At 43.0% G+C, this 18,803-nt stretch overlaps 1 protein-coding gene across 1 annotated transcript in view; it reads right to left on the reverse strand.

Annotated features, from left to right (window-relative positions):
* MAP3K15 (mitogen-activated protein kinase kinase kinase 15) overlaps nt 1–18,803 on the reverse strand; it is a 268,377-nt gene that overhangs the window by 34,937 nt on the left and 214,637 nt on the right. The window contains exons 19-20 of the mRNA XM_073616468.1: nt 10,834–10,991; nt 1,602–1,785 (exon numbers count right to left, since the gene is read on the reverse strand). Of these exons, the coding sequence (XP_073472569.1) occupies nt 1,602–1,785; nt 10,834–10,991 (342 nt within the window). The remainder of the gene's footprint in view (nt 1–1,601; nt 1,786–10,833; nt 10,992–18,803) is intronic.

An 18,803-nucleotide genomic window follows, 5' to 3' on the forward strand; every position in this document is an offset into this window, starting at 1 on the left:
ATTGTGCAATAACCCATAGCAACAAAACAGCAATTACTTGTGACTGACATTTGCAGTGTAATAATAAATGACCGTCAGATTGGCATATTATCAGAAAATAATCCCAACTTGGTTTGCAAACGTCTGCTGCGTTAATTTTAATATTCTGAAATATTTCATTACTTGAGACTTAACAAAAACTCAGCCATGCCAGGAACACAGCTCTAGTCTGGGCACTCTTTAAGGGTAATTACACTAATTAGCTGGGCAGGGTGCAACATTCTACTTAAAAAATGATCACAGTGACATTGCAACTTTGTAAAAAAAAAAAAAAATAGGGGCAGAGAGTACACAACCTGAAGAGCCCCCATACTGGGAGGTCTAACAGACTATTGGGAACTATGATCACAGCAGAATAAGCATACATGATGGTGGTGGTATTAGAGTTTGACACGATGGAAAGAATTGTTGCACAGCTCAGACGTGATTATTTGGGTTATGCATTCCTATAGTAATAAACTATTTTGTATATTATGCTTTTCTTCCACTACGAACTCATTTAATGGCGAATACTTGGTGATCCTGCCAGCCCCCCCCCCCCCCTATTTTATTATTGCAACCGGAATTGACAATAGCTAAATTGACAATGGCTTTCTGTATTCTGCTGCCCTTCTCCCTGCTCTAAACATACCCCCCCCCCCCCACAATTGATTGACAGAGGCTTTCCCAACTGTTCATGCCATTCTGCTATCTGTCATCTCTGTTGCAGACACACCCTTGGCCATGACCCCTACATAACAGACAGCAGCTTTCTCCAGTGTCTACATCAGTGGTTCTCAACTCCTGTCCTCAGGACCCACTAACAGGCCAGGTTTGCAAGATAACTGAAATACATCACAGGTGATAGAATTTGCTGCTCAGTTATTGCAGTATTCTAGTCTGCATCTCCCTAAGGTAATACTTAAAATCTGCCCTGTTAGTGGGTCCTGGGGACAGGAGTTGAGAACCACTGGTCTACATGATATTCTGCTGTGTTTCCTCCCTGCTGTGGATATGTCCCCTGGAAGTGACTTTCACCGCTGTTCTAAATGTCATCTAGCTGCCCCGTTACTTTGCTACAGACATACCCCCCCCCCACCCCCACAAGGATAGAAGCAGTGCAGTCACATAACCTCAAGAATACAAAAATAAAAGTATATAAACTTTTTTTTTACTTTTTAGACATTTTATTATAGCCATTTCAATAAAATACTATAATTTGCTTTCACTGACTTCACAAATACTTTACCAATACTTTATCATATCTAAACTCCACAATGTGGATGGACAAATTGGCTAATACAGAACTGCATTCAGAGGCATAAAGAAAATATGCCTCTAAAAGCAGTGATTTTCTGCCCGTGTGCATGAGGCCATATGCTTTAAAAGTTTCTCAATCAACATTTACAATCTGTAAATATCAGTGAGTCAGTATTTTATAAATTATTATATCTATGCTTTATATTATATTTCTATAATGTTTTATTTTGTTTTGTTTTTTTAAATAATTTATACGATCACATCCTGAAAGAGACAACAGAGGGCGCTTCGCTACACAGGGAACTGATATTACAGATTCTTACCTGAGGGCTTGAATGCAATTTTATTTTTCTTGCCTTTATTAGCTTGCTTGAGGAAGAAGTCTCTGAGCAAGTCTGCAACTGTTGCACGCTTTGTTGGATCAGGCTCAAAACAAAGCAATATGAAGGCTCTAGCTTCTGCAGACAGGGATTCTGGGATCTCTGGGTGGATTTTAAACATGCCGACCTATAACATATAAAAATATGATCTAAGCATGGGAAAGAAAGTGGATTTTATTCTTTCCAAATTGTACAACCTTGCAGGAACATGCGGTGAGGTCAGTGGCTGGTGAGGCTTCAGGTATCAGAGCCAGATACACACAGGTTACATACACCGCGAACGTTAGAGCGAGAGCAATAATTCTAGCACTAGATCTTCTATGTAACTCTAAACATGTAACCTGTAAAAAAATGTAAAGCGTCGCCTATGAAGATTTTTAAGTAAATTAAAGTTTGGCCCCATTCCAAGCAATTTTAAACCGTGACATGTTAGGTATCTATTTACTTGCCGTAACATCATCTTTCACATTATACAAAAAAAAATCGGGTTATCTTTAGTGGGTTTTTTTTATAATAATGATACAGTTTTTTTTCCAAAAATTGCTGTGCAAATACCGTGTAACATAAAAAGTTGCAATGACCACCATTTTATTCCCTAGGGTGTCTGCTAAAACAATATATATGTTTGGGGGTTCTGAGTAATTTTCTAGCAAAAAAAAATTATGATTATTACATGAAGGAGAGAAGTGTTAGAATTGGCCTGGGTGGCAAGGGGTTAATTACCATAAGTAATATACAAATAATTATTATATATTGTTTTTAAGGTAATTTACTATATTTTCAAAAACTGTACTCAAGCAGGTGGCTTAATGGACAAATTACTGAAGTTTGAAGTTATAACTTCAAACCAGTAATTTCACAGTAAATAGATAAATAATAAATTATTATCTTATAACATATAGCATAATAATACAGTAAAACCTTGGTTTGAGAGTAACTTGGTTTGAGAGCGTTTTGCAAGACAAGCAAAATGTTTTAATAAATTTTGCCTTGATATACAAGCGATGTCTTGATATAAAAGTAGCGTCATGTCACAACTGGAGTATAAAAAAGAAGAGAGGAGCCTCAGAGCCCATTCACATAGGGGCAACTTTGGATCCGACTTCAAGTCGCCCCAAGTCGCCCCTAGTCGCCTCAAGTCACGCTACACAAAAAAATCAATGTAAGTGAATGGATCTGTCTTAATGCACACTACTGCAGTCGCTCCGACTTCAGAAAAGGTTCCTGTACTACTTCAATCCGACTTGAAGGCAACTTGTACCCATTGATTTCAATGGAAGTTGCCTCCAAGTCTGATCACTGTTCATACTGAGGCAACTTTACAGGAAGCAGAAAAGAAACAGAAAGTAATTTCCTCCACTAAACAGCCAGCCCCCTCCTTCTCACACACAGCTGATAAGCTCTGATTGGCCACTTGCAAAGTTCCCTGTCCTGGAGGCGACTTCAAGTTGTGTTGTAAGTTGCCCCAAGTCGTGCTGTGATTCATACTCAAGTCGTGTCCAAGTTGCCTCCCAAAGTCGTGCTGGAAGTCGTGTTGCCCCTGTGTGAATGGGCTCTCAAAGTGTAGCAATATGGTTACATTTAATGAAGGTACAACATTTAGCAACTTATTGCTACACTTAGAGGTGCCTCTCTTCTCTTTTATACCCTGAAAAAAAAATGCTTTGATATACAAGTGCTTTGGATTACAAGCATGTTTCTGGAACGAATTATGCTCGCAAACCAAGGTTTTACTGTATACAGTTGTGCTCATAAGTTTACATACCCTAGCAGAATTTATGATTTCTTGGCCATTTTTCAGAGAATATGAATGATAACACAAAAACTTTTCTTTCACTCATGGTTAGTGTTTGGCTGAAGCCATTTATTATCAATCAACTGTGTTTACTCTTTTTAAATCATAATGACAACAGACACTACTCAAATGACCCTGATCAAAAGTTTACATACCCCAGTTCTTAATACCGTGTATTGCCCCCTTTAACATCAATGACAGCTTGAAGTCTTTTGTGGTATTTGTGGATGAGGCTCTTTATCTTCTCAGATGGTAAAGCTGCCCATTCCTCTTGGCAAAAAGACTCCAGTTCCTGTAAATTCTTGGGCTGTCTTGCATGAACTGCACGTTTGAGATCTCCCTAGAGTGGGTCAATGATATTGAGGTCAGGAGACTGAGATGGCCACTCCAGAACCTTTACTTTATTCTGCTGTAGCCAATGACAGGTCGACTTGGCCTTGTGTTTTGGATCATTGTCATGTTGGAATGTCCAAGTATGTCCCATGCGCAGCTTCCTGGCTGATGAATACAAATGTTCCTCCGGTATTTGTTGATAACATTCTGCATTCATCTTGCCATCAATTTTGGCCAAACTTCCTGTGCCTTTATAGCTCACACATCCCCAAAACATCCGCGATCCACATCTGTCTTTCACAGTAGGAATGGTGTACCTTTCCTCATAGGCCTTATTGACTCCTCTCCAAATGAAGTGTTTATGGTTGTGGCCAAAAGCTCAATTTTGGTCTCAATGACTTTGTGCCAGAAGGCTTGAGGCTTGTCTCTGTGCTGTTTGGCGTATTGTAAGCAGGATACTTTGTGGCATTTGCGTAGTAATGGCTTTCTTCTGGTGACTCAATCATGCAGCCCATCTTTCTTCAAGTGCCTCCTTATTGTGCATCTTGAAACAGCCACACCACATGTTTTTCAGAGAGTCCTGTATTTCACCTGAAGTTGTTTGTGGGTTTTTCTTTGCATCCTGAACAATTCCTTGGATATCTTTTTATATCCCTTTCCTGTTTTATACAGTTCAACTACCTTTTCCCGCAGATCCTTTGACAATTCTTTTGCTTTCGTCATGACTCAGAATCCAGAAATGTCAATGCAGCACTGGATGGAAGATGCAAGGGTCTGTCAGGAGTCCAGAAACTCATTGACCTTTTATACACACACACACTAATTACAAGCAAACAGATCACAGGTGAGGATTGTTACCTTTAATAGCCATTCAAACCCCTTTGTGTCATCTTGTGTGCATGTTATCAGTCCAAAATCACCAGGGTATGTAAACTTTTGATCAGGGTTATTTGGGTAGTTTCTGTTGTGATTATGATTTAAAAAGAGTAAACACAGTTTATTGATAACAAATGGCTTCAGCCAAATACTAACCATGAGTGAAAGAAAAGTTTTTGTGTTATCATTCATATTCTCTGAAAAATGGCCAAGAAATCGTAGATTCTGCCAGGGTATGTAAACTTATGAGCAGAACTGTATGATTTAGCTTGATTATGACAGTACCTTTTCAACAGCAGCAGATTCTCATTCTCCCTCTTAACTGTGAGAAAAACATGGTATGGTGTGTAAATCTTACACCCATAAACCCATGTATTTCCTGCTAGTTAAGAGGGCTGGGCTGGAAGGGAGCATTTGTCTTTTAGACACATGCCCCTTCTATGACACTGCAGTGAGAGGTGTGCCTCCACCGCAGCATTTTTATTGGACAGCTGGGGCTAATCGTACTTTACCATTGGTCCAGGACGCCAAGCTGTCCATTGAGCTCAGTGCCTCTGACAAGAAGTGAGGAGAGGCACTGTGAGCTCATCCTCTCAGCCTGCTGCAAACAGAGTGTGCCAGCTTGTATTTAAACTGGCCGCTCTGTATGTAGCATCTGACAGGCTGCGCAAGGAGCCCCGGATCTCCGGAAACCATAGGTTGTAGTGGCCACAAATTTTTACCAGAGGTGGGGTAGGACTTAGGCTACCTACCCCCCAACTTAGGCTGCCTCCCCTGACTGCACGTCCCTGCAACCTTATTAACATTAGGCAAAGATCTCTAACTTACTGGTAGCTGATTAAAGCCAAGTATAAAAGCATTGAGGTTAATAAACTAGAGTAGATTGTAGCAGTGAAGATGCCTTGGTCTGGTTCACATCTCCATGGTGTGTGTTATGTTGTGTATTAACGTGCGCTGCATTAGGGAAGCCTGATCATTTTGAATACAGTAGGTTGTCAATGTGCCCCAGTGCAGCAAAATCCACTCCTGACTAAAGAGTGTGTGTGTTGACTAAAAGCACAGGTGTGTTGCCTTAGTGCGTTGGGGGTGCCGTTCAAAATCAATGGCACCATAGCACACCTTACCATGTAGGGTGAACCTGCCTTTACAGTGAAGCTGAAAGCAATACTGACATTTCTAAACTCCTTCTGACAACAGTATTTGCCTGGCTGTCATGCTGATCCTCTGGCTTTAATATTTTGAGTCACTGACGCAATATGCAGATCAGAACAGTCAGAAAAAAAAGTCAGAAGTCCTTATCTGAATGCTTTTTAAGGTTATTGGTTTAAAGTTTGAAGAAAAGGTCAGAATGACAGCCAGGCAACTAGCATTTTCAAAAGGCAAGGTCAACAGTGATAGCCTACATGTTTCTCTTATGACTAGTTTTAGTTGTAGTGAGTGTCATTTACACAGAATTTTGATAACAGGATGAAGAGAATCCCCTGCACTTTTCTGGAAACACTGTGAGAGAAAACCGGAAAATGAATTATCGGTGTACAGACAAGAACTCATACAATCCATGTTCTGTCACAGCTGATAAAGTTATCTTTTCCTGAGACCTTGCCGTACAGTTAGTAGTCGGAAGCATATAATAATCCCAGACTAAATGTACAAATGTTCCTTTTTCTACATTCACATTTCTCTTGTGTCTTACTTTGCTGGAATTACATTTTGAAGGAAAAGGAGAACTAATAGAGCTGGTAATGCCCCTAAAACTAGACCATTGTGTTGAGACTATAAAGGTACTAAAGCTTAAAGGATAAGTTCACCTTTCTAAACATGTTACACCCATATTTAGGATGTAACATGTAACATATTCAGCAACTCCCCCCCTTCATTGTGACATGTGATCCTCTCCCCGCATTCGCTGTCACAATTCAAAAGCAGCGCAGCCATACAGGGTTCCACCCACACTGCCATGTAATTTATTCGCAGGGTTCTGTGGATGAATGAACAACATGTACCGGCTTCCACAGACAGCTTGTATTGTCAATGAACTGCAAAGGTAGTTTTGAGTGCTTTTGTAGTTCATTGATTCTTTCTGGACTTCAGTAACTGTCTGCCTGTACAGGAGGTATGGGTAGACAGTTGTACTGAGAGTCTGCTGGAGCCTGACACTGCACCTGCGATCTGCTGATTATGGTTGCAATGCTCTGCAGGCTCCTAAGGCGAAAGATTATAAATGCACATTTTTTTTACCAGCAAAAAAAATATATATATATATATATATATATACCGTATATATATATATATATATTTTTTTTTAGTGAACTTATCCTTTAACCAGATACTTGGAGACAATCTACTTCTATCTTGGTATCCTGCGCCCTTATCTAAGTATAAACCTTAACAATTAATTTCTCTTACTTAGGCCGGCCATAGACAGAGCAAATTTCTTTCCTGCAACCACAGTGTTGACAGGGGAATACCTTCCGCTTAGCCCTCGTATCCTCTCAGCGGGGGGTGGGGGCATGTGAAGCCATCGCTGCCGGGAGAACACAGTTATTATTGCTAGCGGCTGTTTGGTGTAAAATCCAGTAGGCTGGTTGTACTCAAGTTTGATCGATCAACTTGGGTACATTCAGCCTGCCCATACATGGTTCGAATACATGATTCAAAACCATCTATGGCTGGCTTTACTCCCTTTTTGTCTGTTAAATATACCAATAAAAGTATTTAGTTGTATTTGTTCGTACAAAAATACTGTACCTATTGATGCAGTGCTCTTGTGTGCCTTCTGTGTCCTGTGCACCCTGCAGTGTTATCTCAAACAATGCTATCAGGGTTTCAGTACAGAACGCCTCCTCCTATGTTATGGAGATGGAGAGGAAGTGCTTTGTAGTCCTAACACACTTCCTGTTCTAGAATGACAACCCTGCTCTTCCATATTTAGATGACATAACCCATTCATCTCCGCTCCAAAGCTGGACCTTCGCACTGCCACCTGAACTCCGGGTGCTGGGGAACTATCAGAGTCTTCCCCACTCCTATCACACTGCAGTAATAAGAGACAATAAATGACCATCATACAGCAATGTCCTCATTATATTCCAAGTTTATTCCACAGAGAAACTACAATCTATGCAATCTGCCCTAGGACCACCCCCTTTAACGCATTTCACCCAATGGTGCTTAATCATAGACCTCTCTGGGTCCTCCACAGTACAGTGAGTGTTGTCACCGTAGAACAGGAAGTGTGTTACTGGTGAAAATATAGGGAAAATGCCTGAAAAAGGGAAGTAATGCAACCACCACATCTAAGGGTTGAAAAGCAATAAATTACATTTTTGTTCTTGGGTTCACATACATTTTAAGGCAGAACTCCAGTCAGAAATAACAAACTAAAAGAAAGAGCACAGTAAAAGATTTTTTTTTAAAAAGTATTTTTTTCCTGCATTATTCAGCTTCAATCCAGTCTGATGGCCAGCTTTATTCACCCCTCTTTCTATGAACCTAGGTCATCCTGGACCTGCCCCACCCTGTGGTTGGTTTGGGAGAAGAGAAAAGGAACAGCAGCACAGCTCATCTCTGCTTTCTCCTCCTATTAGCATGCTCCTTGTCAACCGATTGGCTCTTTGTTTTGGTTCTTTCTCTCACACTCCAACCCTGCTGTTCAGGGATTGCAAGATGCTGATACCAGGTACCAGGTCACATTTAGGCACTTACACTGCTTGCATTTAAAGACACACTTACTTTGACATCTGTTCAGCTTCATATGCATTTGAAAGATTACTCAGAATACTTCCAGTTTTTGGGTAGTTACGTTCACTTGCAAGGTCTCTATGGACCCCATTATAACCACTACAACGTGCTCTCTCCCCTCATGGACTACAAGCCGACATGAAGCCACTTTGATTGCAAACATGCGCAAGAGGCTGCTGTGTAAAAGGTCAGTTTTTCACACCCACATTTGATGGACAGCTGAACACATCATTCTGTTTCAGCAGAAGAACCAAGTCAAAAATATTTCTACTAGCTCCCTATTGCGGGATTATAAGGAAAGAGAGGCAAGCAGAAAATCTTTGAAACTTGCACCTGACATCAAGGCTTAAAGCGGAGCTCCACCCAAAAGGGAAAGCTCAGCTTATTTGTCTCCACCCCTCCTCCGCTGCCACATTTGCCACCTTTTGTGAGGGAGCGGGTACCTGGTTTTGACAGGTACCCGCTCCCACTTCCAGCAAACTCATCCGGAAGTTCGGCCCCCTCCTCCTTCCCCCGCCGCCGGGCCATTCACAAACAGCGCAATTCGCGCATGCGCAGTAGGGAACCGGCTGGGAAGCCGCAAGGCTTCACTGCCAGTTTCCCTTACCAGAGATGGTGGCAGCAGCACCAGAGAGCCGATTGAACCCGACTGCGGGTGAAGACACCGATGGATACGTGGGCAGGTAAGTGCACTAATAATAAAAGTCATATGAAAATGATTTATGAAAATTTATGAACATTTATTTTGGATAGAATGTCGTGATCGTCTCTCGAAAGCTGTGTACTAACGATCAGATTATCATGTGATCTCTTCAAAAGCGATATTTTTAGTACAATATTCTGATCTTGTGTACTAGGCATTAAGTTAGAGATTGTGTGAGCACTTTCCGACTGGAAGTTCAGGGATGTGCTGTTAAAGTGGTTGTAAACTCTGTTACACCACTTTTATCTATAGGCAAGCCTATAATAAAGCTTACCTGTAGTTACTGTGAATATCTCCTAAACTTGCACAGTTTAGGAGATATTCAGAGTGCATGCAACCAATGACATCATCGGCGCATGCGCTCTGAAGGTCTGGCTTACAGTGCCGGACCTTTAGAGCCCGTGTCGGAAATGACATCATCATGCCCCCAACCACTCATGTAGCCAGAGGCCGCTAACCCAGAAGGAAGACCAGGTGAAGATGTCAGCCGTCTCAACGCTGACATTGCGGCACTGGAATGCTTCATTCTAAGGTAAGTAAGATAATGTGCTAGTATGCGATGTATAACAGGCAAACTAAATATTTATAACAGGTGTAGAAGCAAAATAATTGATTGATGGAAACCAGTAAATGTCCATTTACAGGAGCGCAGCTCAGGAGCATGCCTGCTCAAGTGTCCCCAAAGCAAGTTGCTTACTATGAGGGCACTTGGCAGGGGGGGAAGGAGCCAGGAACGCCAGAAGAGGATCGGGGCTGCTCTGTGCAAAACTATTGCAGAGAGCAGGTAAGTAGAACGTGTTTGTTTATTTTTTTTTAAATTGACCCTTTAGAATCACTTTAAAATATATATACTGTATTTATTGGCGTATAACACTCACTGTTTCACCATGAAAATCGGGTGCAAATAGCGTGTGCGTGTTATACGCCAATACTTCAATTTTAGCTGCCTCTGAGGGGACAGGGAGGGTGGTGGGATGAGTGCCGTCAGATTATATACAGTGAGAATCTCCTGTTTACATGGTGGCCTCTGTAATAGAAAGTCCCGTCTCCTGGGCCGCCATTGGACCACTGTTCTGTCTATCATAGGAGATTCTCACTGTATGTAATCTGTTGGCGCTTGTCCCGCCCCCCTCCCTGTCCCCTCTAGGCTGCAGATGGGCATCGATCAGGCTGCACTGATGGCAGTGGTGAGGCTGCTGCATTGATGCAGTGGTGAGGTTGCTGCATTGAGGCAATGGCAAGGCTGCTACATTGATGGCAATGGTGAGGCTGCTGCATTGATGGCAATGGTGAGGCTGCTGCATTGATGGCAATGGTGAGGCTGCATTGATGTAGACTAATGAGGCTGCATTGATGGCACTTGTGAGGCTGCAGATGGGCATTGATCAGGCTGCATTGATGGCAATGGTGAGGCTGCAGATGGGCACTGACCCTTATTTTGCTTCAAAGTTCCTTATTAAAAATTTTAGTTTTTTTCCTGAAACTTCCCTCTTAAAATGAATGTGTGTGTTATACGCCTGTGCGTGTTATACGCCGTTAAATACGGGTATATATAAAATAAAAAAATCTTACAGTAGGTTCTAATTCGTTGTCAGTCTATCCAAAACTAAAACGTATCCTGTCTAATACCAAGCTTTAAAGATCCTTATAAGAACAGAAAATATACAATTTTGTAGTAATTTTTATATAGAATCATAAACAGGGACATTTGTGAGCTGAAACTTTACCTTAAACATTGCAGCTTGGGGTTCCCCCAGCTCATGGAATGGGGGTCTTCCAGTTGCCATTTCAATAATTGTACAGCCAAGAGACCAAATATCGGCAGGTGCTCCATATCCTCTGGGCCCTTTATCTATAATCTCCGGTGCCATGTATTGTAATGTGCCTGGGCACAAAAAGTATAGGACAAATCATGTTAACGTTAACCAACTATAAAAAAACAGTCATAAATAATGGTTTTGATCAGTAGAGATTACAATTACATTGTAATCTGACAAAGGAAGAGGGATTAATGACTTGGCTTAGTGAATTAAGTGTTTATTTCAATTTTATGCAGCATGACTGGGTACTCAAAATAAACATAGCTTCACCTTATTCACGAAGCTAAAGCTGGCAATAGATGGAAAGAATTTCGAATGAAGAAAAATATGTGAGGAAATTGTCAGAAAGATTTTGTCTACTTTTAACATTTGAAATATTTTAACATTAGATTTTGTCTACTTTTAACATTTCAATTTGTATTGAGTGGATTTTACCAAACGAGAACCACATTCACTGTTAGAAATTCATTAGTTCGAGAAAGATTTTCCATCCGGCTCCCTTAATTTGTTTCTTCACTGCGGTCGAAACGATGTTTCTTGTACCCACTAATGATTAGAAAACTTTTTTAGAAATGTTTTTTCCTAAGAATTTCTCTTCAAAATTCTAATCTTCAATTGCCAGCTTCAATGGACAGTCTTTACTAAATTAACCTTGAAATTTACTATGGTTGAATTATCACCATTAGAGCTGCTAAAACAACCCGTATAAGAAGCCATCTATTGATTGTTCCAAATGGTGCTCACCCAGAACTGAAGTATAGGTTTTAGCTGGAGATAAGTGGTTTGTTTTGTATATTCAAAATCCTTTATAATTACAACACTTTGGCACGGTCATTTATTTCCTAGGGTAATTTAGCTTTATCCAGCCAGCTTCTTAGGAAGATTAGCATATGATCTGTATTTGCAGTATTGGTTATTCTGTACTAGGTATACAAAAAAATCATGCTTTTTATACTCATTAAATGATCAGGAGGCTAGTGATTAAAGCATGTCATTAATAAGATTAGAGATGCGATCCAAGGCACCATGCACTCTTGTGGAAGACGCCAGAGCATTCCAGGGCTGTCATATGGAAGTAGCTGTCCTTCTACAATTCTGCTCCCAGAACATCCAGTAACCATTATACAACCCCAATTCCCCAAAAAATGGGACGCTGTGTGAGATCTACATAAAAACAGATTGAAATGATTTGCAAATCTCATAAACCCATATTTTTTCATAATAGAAATTAGAAAACCTATCAACTAAGAAAATGTACCATTTTAAGAAAAAAATTAAGGTCATTTTGAAATTGATGGCAGCAAAAAAGTTGGGACAGGGCAACAAAAATCTGGCAAAGTAAGTGGTACTAACAAGGAAGTGCTGGAAGAACATTCTGAAACTAATTACGTTAATTAGCAATAGGTCAGTAACATGATTGGGTATAAAAGAGTATAGAGTATCTTAAAGAATCAGAATATCTCAGAAGTAAAGATGGACAGAGGTTCATCAATCTTTGAAAAGCTGCATCTAAAAATTGTTGAACAATTTCAGAATAATATTTCTCAATATTAAATTACAAAGACTTTGAATATATCATCATATACAATACATAACAGGATCAAAAGATTCCAAGAATCTGGAGAAATCTCTGCGCACAAGGGACAAGTCCGAAACACAATAATGGATGCCTGTTATCTTCGGACCCTCAGATGGCACTGCATTAAAACCAGGCATGATGGCATGATGGACATCACTGGACAAGGCTTGATGGACATCACTGCATGGGCTCAGTAATACTTCCAAAAATCACTGTCTGTGAACAAAAAATCACTGCACCATCCAAAAATGCAAGGTAATGCTCTGTCATGCAAAGAAGAAGCCATACCTGAACACAATCCAGAAATGGCGCCATCTTCTCTGGGCTAAAGCTAATTTAAAATGGTCTGTTGCAAAGTGGAAAATTGTTCTGTGGTCAGATGAATCGAAATTAGACATTCTTTTTGGCAACCATGGGTGCCGTGTCCTTGGGACTGAAGAGAAGAGCTTGTTGAAGAGCTTCCAGCGTGTTCAGTGGGTCAGGGGTGTAATGACAGGTTCTGCAGACAAGCCCTGCAGCTTTCATCCCCTACCTGCATACGGGCAGTCTGGGCAGTTGGCAAAGCTGCAAGGCTTGTGAATGAACTATGACAGCGCTCATCGGTGCCCTTGCAGTTCATTCATAACTACAAACAGTCAGCTGCGGTGGCTGAAGGTAGTTGTAGTTCATTAATTCACTGGAAACTGTGAATGAATGACGCAGCCTGTGACAGCAGGTGTGGGGAGAAGATCCCCACCTGCTGTCACACCGAGAGAGGGATTAGGGGAACTGGTGGCAGGAGCCGGAACATGTTACATGTTCCACCCTAGATATGGATGGAACATACAACATGTTTCAAAAGGTGATCTTAGCCTTCAAATATACCATTGAAAGCAGTTTGCTTTTATCTCTTTGATAAGTGCAAAACATACCTGTTGATTCTACCAGAAATCTTGTGAACTGATACCTTCCTTTGCTGACTATTATCAGCAACATTGCTCTCAGCTGTGTCTGAGGTCCACAGAACTACAATCATCCACGTTATGGACAATAACAGAGGGGCAAAGTCCTGCAATTCTTTTATACTGATACAGTAGGCCGAGTGAACAGTCATCCTAGGACTGAAAGTGTGTTAATGGCAGAAATGCTAGGTGAAAATAAAGAAATAATAGATAAAAAAAGAAAACTAAAGCAGCCACCAAATCTAAGGGTTTGGTAATCTGTAACATATTAAATTATTAAGATTCTATTCGTTCAACAAAATTTACCAACAAATATGTAATATGTGACCAATCTTAAACCAAAGTAAAGTGAGAAAAAACATGGGCATACGAGTGCATCAATTATAAAGTGAAAGCACATTTCCAAGTTAACCACTTAAGCCCCGGACCATTTGGCTGGCCAAAGACCAGAGCACTTTTTGCGATTTGGCACTGCATCGTTTTAACTGACAATTGTGCGGTCGTGCGACCTGGCTCCCAAACAAAATTGATGTCCTTTTCTCAACACAAATAGAGGTTTCTTTTGGTGGTATTTGATCACCTCTGCGGTTTTTATTTTTTGCGCTATAAACAAAAAAAGAGCGACAATTTTGAAAAAAAAAGCAATATTTTTTACTTTTTGCTATAATAAATATCCCCAAAAAATATATAAAAAACCATGTTTTTTCCTCAGTTTAGGCCGATACGTATTCTTCTACATATTTTTGGTAAAAAGAATCGCAAAAAGCGTGTATTGATTGGTTTGCGCAAAAGTTATAGCGTCTACAAAATAGGGGATAGTTTTATGGCATTTTTATTAATAATTTTTTTTTTTTTACTAGTAATGGCGGCAATCAGCGATTTTTATCGTGACTGCAACATTATGGCGGACATATCAGACACTTTCTGGCGCTATTTTGGGACCATTCATATTTATACAGCGATCAGTGTGATTAAAAATGCATTGATTACTGTGTAAATGTGACTGGCAGTGAAGGAGTTAACCAGGAGGGGGCGCTGCAGGGGTTAAGTGTGTCCTAGGGAGTGATTCTAACTGTGGGGAGAGGGGATGGGCTATGTGTGACACGACACTGATCACCGCTCCCGTTTACAGGGAGCGGTGATCAGTGTCACTAGGCAGAACGGGGAAAAGCTTGTTTACATCAGCATTTCCCCGTTCTTCCTCTCCGTGAGACGATCGCAGGTATCCCCGTGGACATCGAGTCCGCAGGACCCGCGATCACATGGCGGAAAATTTAAAGGGACATACCTGTACGCCCATTTGCCTGTCTGTGCCATTCTGCCGACATATATGTACATGCGGCGGTCGGCAAGTGGTTAAAGCGGACCTTCCGACATTTTTTTCATCTTTCCATCTAATAAATCTTCTGCCTTTGTTGTTTTAACTTTGGATAGTAAAACATTTTTTTCTGCCAGTAAATACCTTATACAGCCCACTTCTCGTTTCTTGTCTGGTCATTATCCTAGGCTTATGACATCATGCACAGCTCTCTCTCTCACTCTCGTGAGAGTTTGCCAGGAAGAGAGGGGGGATGAGTCAGAAGAGGGCCAATGAGAGCTGCAGAGCTGGAGGTGTGCCTCTGTGTAAATCCAGGAAGTGAACAGGCAGCAGCTTCAACTGCCCAAACTTAAAATAGATGCAGCCAGACTCAGTGGAGGGAGAATTATGCAGCATATTTGGCAGGTACAGAATCACAGTATATATAAAATAATATGCAAAGTGGTTGGGTGGAAGTTCAGAATGGCAAAGATGTTTTTATTACAAATTATGTGAGCAGGCTGCAGTTTCTCTTTAATTATTTTTCCAGCCTTTCATAGCTCTCTGATACTGGAACTTTCTATTCAAATAATCATTTCATGAAAGTCTAGGTAAAGACACCACACCTTTCATGGTCCACAATGCTGTTCTTGGTCCTTTGGGACCTAACAAGAAGACATGTTTTAACTTTTATTAAGTCAGCAAACACATAGTGAGAGTGGATAGTTCCCTAGAGGGCCAGAGAGAGAAACTGATATAATATTATGGTGCCTGCACTAGTGCCCATATTGCGAAACGATAAAGAACAGCACTGTTCTCTCAAACCTTTACTAATGTATATTGCAGCTTACCATTTCTTAAATGTGATGGCTGCATTTGTTTTCTTTTTTTCTATTTTTATCTGGTGATTCCACCAGTAAGACTGTTTTTCAAAAGAACAAGCTCTCCAACATGTATCACAGGGATGAGACAAGCCGGGCTACTTACAATGATCAGCTTTTATTTATATCAAACCTTTATCCCAAAATGAAAAAAACTGACTACTTATAAAGTAAGAGGCTGGCTTCAATGTGTTAGTTAATCTGCTAGTAACACCGAATACTCCCCTCCCCCTAGACTGACAATGCTGCTGTCCAAAGGTGCCCCCTGTGCTCATTCACAGTGGGGGCACTGTAATACAGGAGGTGTGTTACTGACCAGACCAACAGGTGAAAACAGAGAGAAAAAGCCTAATGGGGCGTACACACGGTCGGACTTTCTGGAAAGCTAGGTCCGACGTACTTGCCGCCAGACTTCCGGCGGACTACCGCCGGACTTTCTGAACGGCCAGACTTGCCTACACACGGCCGGACTTTCCGGAATCTCGTCTTCCCGACGGACTTCCAGAATGAACGGACTTTCCCACACACAGACAAGTCCGTTCATTTTGAACGTGACTCGGGTACGACGGGACTAGAAAAGGAATTCAATCTCGCCGCTTTTTTTGGCAAGATTGAAACCTTGCGAGCCCCGTCGCAGGCATCCCAGGCCCTTAGGTCTGGTATGGAACTTTAAGGGGAACCCCCTACGCCGAAAAACCGGCGTGGGGGTCCCCCCAAAATCCATACCAGACTCCGATCCGAGCACGCAGCCCGGCCGGTCAGGAAAGGGGGTGGGGACGAGCGAGCGCCCCCCCCTCCTGAACCGTACCAGGCCGCATGCCCTCAACATGGGGGGTGCTTTGGGGGAGGGGGCGCCTTGCGGTGCCCCCCCACCACAAAGCACCTTGTCCCCATGTTGATGAGGACAAGGGCCTCTTCCCGACAACCCTGGCCGTTGGTTGTCGGGGTCTGCGGGCGGGGGGCTTATCGGAATCCGGGAGCCCACTATAATAAGAGGGCCCCCAGATCCCGACCCCCCCACCCTATGTGAATGAGTATGGGGTACATGGTACCCCTACCCATTCACCTAGGGAAAAAGTGTAAATAATAAAACACAACACAGGTTTTTAAAATATTTTATTAAACAGCTCCGGGGGGGGGATCTTGCTCCGGCTTCGGGGGTCCCTCCAGTTCCTCTTCTCCCAGCGTCCGGTTGGTTCTTCGGCCGGCCCCTCCGCTGTCTTCAGGTAGCTCTATTGCCAGCGGAGGTCCGGGCTTCTGGGCTTCTCTTCTCTTCCCCAGATGTTGACACGACGCTCTCTCCGGCTGGACTGGTCGCTGAGGGCTCCGTTGTGACTTATATAGGCGGAGACCCCGCCCCCATATGACGTCACAGTCCCTGGGCATGCTGGGACTGTGACGTTTTAAGGGGCGTGGTCGACCACGCCCCCTAAAATGTCACAGTCCCAGCATGCCCAGGGACTGTGACATCATATGGGGGCGGGGTCTCTGCCTATATAAGTCACAACGGAGCCCTCAGCGACCAGTGCAGCCGGAGAGAGCGTCGTGTCAACATCTGGGGAAGAGAAGAGAAGCCCAGAAGCCCAGAAGCCCGGACCTCCGCTGGCAATAGAGCTACCTGAAGACAGCGGAGGGGCCGGCCGAAGAACCAACCGGACACCGGGAGAAGAGGAACCGGAGGGACCCCCGAAGCTGGAGCAAGATCCCCCCCCGGAGCTGTTTAATAAAATATTTTAAAAACCTGTGTTGTGTTTTATTATTTACACTTTTTCCCTAGGTGAATGGGTAGGGGTACCATGTACCCCATACTCATTCACATAGGGTGGGGGGGCCGGGATCTGGGGGCCCTCTTATTATAGGGGTTTCCCGGATTCCGATAAGCCCCCCGCCCGCAGACCCCGACAACCAACGGCCAGGGTTGTCGGGAAGAGGCCCTTGTCCTCATCAACATGGGGACAAGGTGCTTTGTGGTGGGGGGGCACCGCAAGGCGCCCCCTCCCCCAAAGCACCCCCCATGTTGAGGACATGCGGCCTGGTACGGTTCAGGAGGGGGGGGGGCGCTCGCTCGTCCCCACCCCCTTTCCTGACCGGCCGGGCTGCGTGCTCGGATCGGAGTCTGGTATGGATTTTGGGGGAACCCCCACGCCGGTTTTTCGGCGTAGGGGGTTCCCCTTAAAGTTCCATACCAGACCTAAGGGCCTGGGATGCCCCCCGCGCTCGCCGCAATGGAAAAATGTGTTTTTCCTATTGCAGCGAGCGCGAGATGCAGTAACCTGCTCCTCCGTCGTATCTGGTCCGTCGGACCAGCATACAGACGAACGGGCTTTCCGTCAGGAACTGAGTCCGGCGGAGTTACGACGTAAGATTTGAAGCAAGTTTCAAATCTAAAGTACGTCGGATTTCCGGCCGAAACGGTCCGTCGGAAGTCCGATGGAGACCACACACGGTCGGATTGTCCGCCGGATTTGGTCCGGCGGCGTCCATCGGACTTTTGCATGTGAAAAGTCCGACCGTGTGTACGCCCCATAAGAAAAGAAAACTGACGCAGACACTACATCTAATGGCACTAAAACCTGCAATATAATACATTTTTGGTTTTGGGTTTTAGGCCACTTTAATTCCAGCTTTATGCATTGAACATTCTAAAATACACTATATTAGGTAGTAAGTACAAATGCACTTCTGGAAGAATGGTCAAACATTTCCATAGACACACTCCTAAACCATTTGGACAGCCTTCCCAAAAGAGTTGAAGCTGTTATAGTTGCAAAGCTTGGGCCATCTCAATATTGAACCCTACGGACTAAGACTGAGATGCCAATAAAGTTCATGTGCGTGTAAAGGTAGGCGTCCCAATACTTTTAGTAATATAGTGTATGTTTCACTATATTTAGAACTTCATTACTGCTGTGTGAAGTGGACTTTTCATTGACAAAATGGATCAGTTTTCCAATCCAAATTTTATGATGTATGGGAAACAATATACTTAAAGTGGAGTTCCACCCAAAAGTGGAACTTCCGCTCATCTGACTCCTCCCCCCCTCTGGTGCCATGTTTGGCACCTTTTGGGGGGGGGGGGAGAGGATACCTGTCTTTCACAGGTAACCTTTCCCCACCTCCAGGAGCCTGTGCCGCGGCCCTTGACGTCACCGCTCGGCTCCCTCCTCCTTGCCCCGCCA

The sequence above is a fragment of the Aquarana catesbeiana genome, linkage group LG02 (assembly GCF_042186555.1).
Source record: "Aquarana catesbeiana isolate 2022-GZ linkage group LG02, ASM4218655v1, whole genome shotgun sequence".
Taxonomy (NCBI): domain Eukaryota; kingdom Metazoa; phylum Chordata; class Amphibia; order Anura; family Ranidae; genus Aquarana; species Aquarana catesbeiana.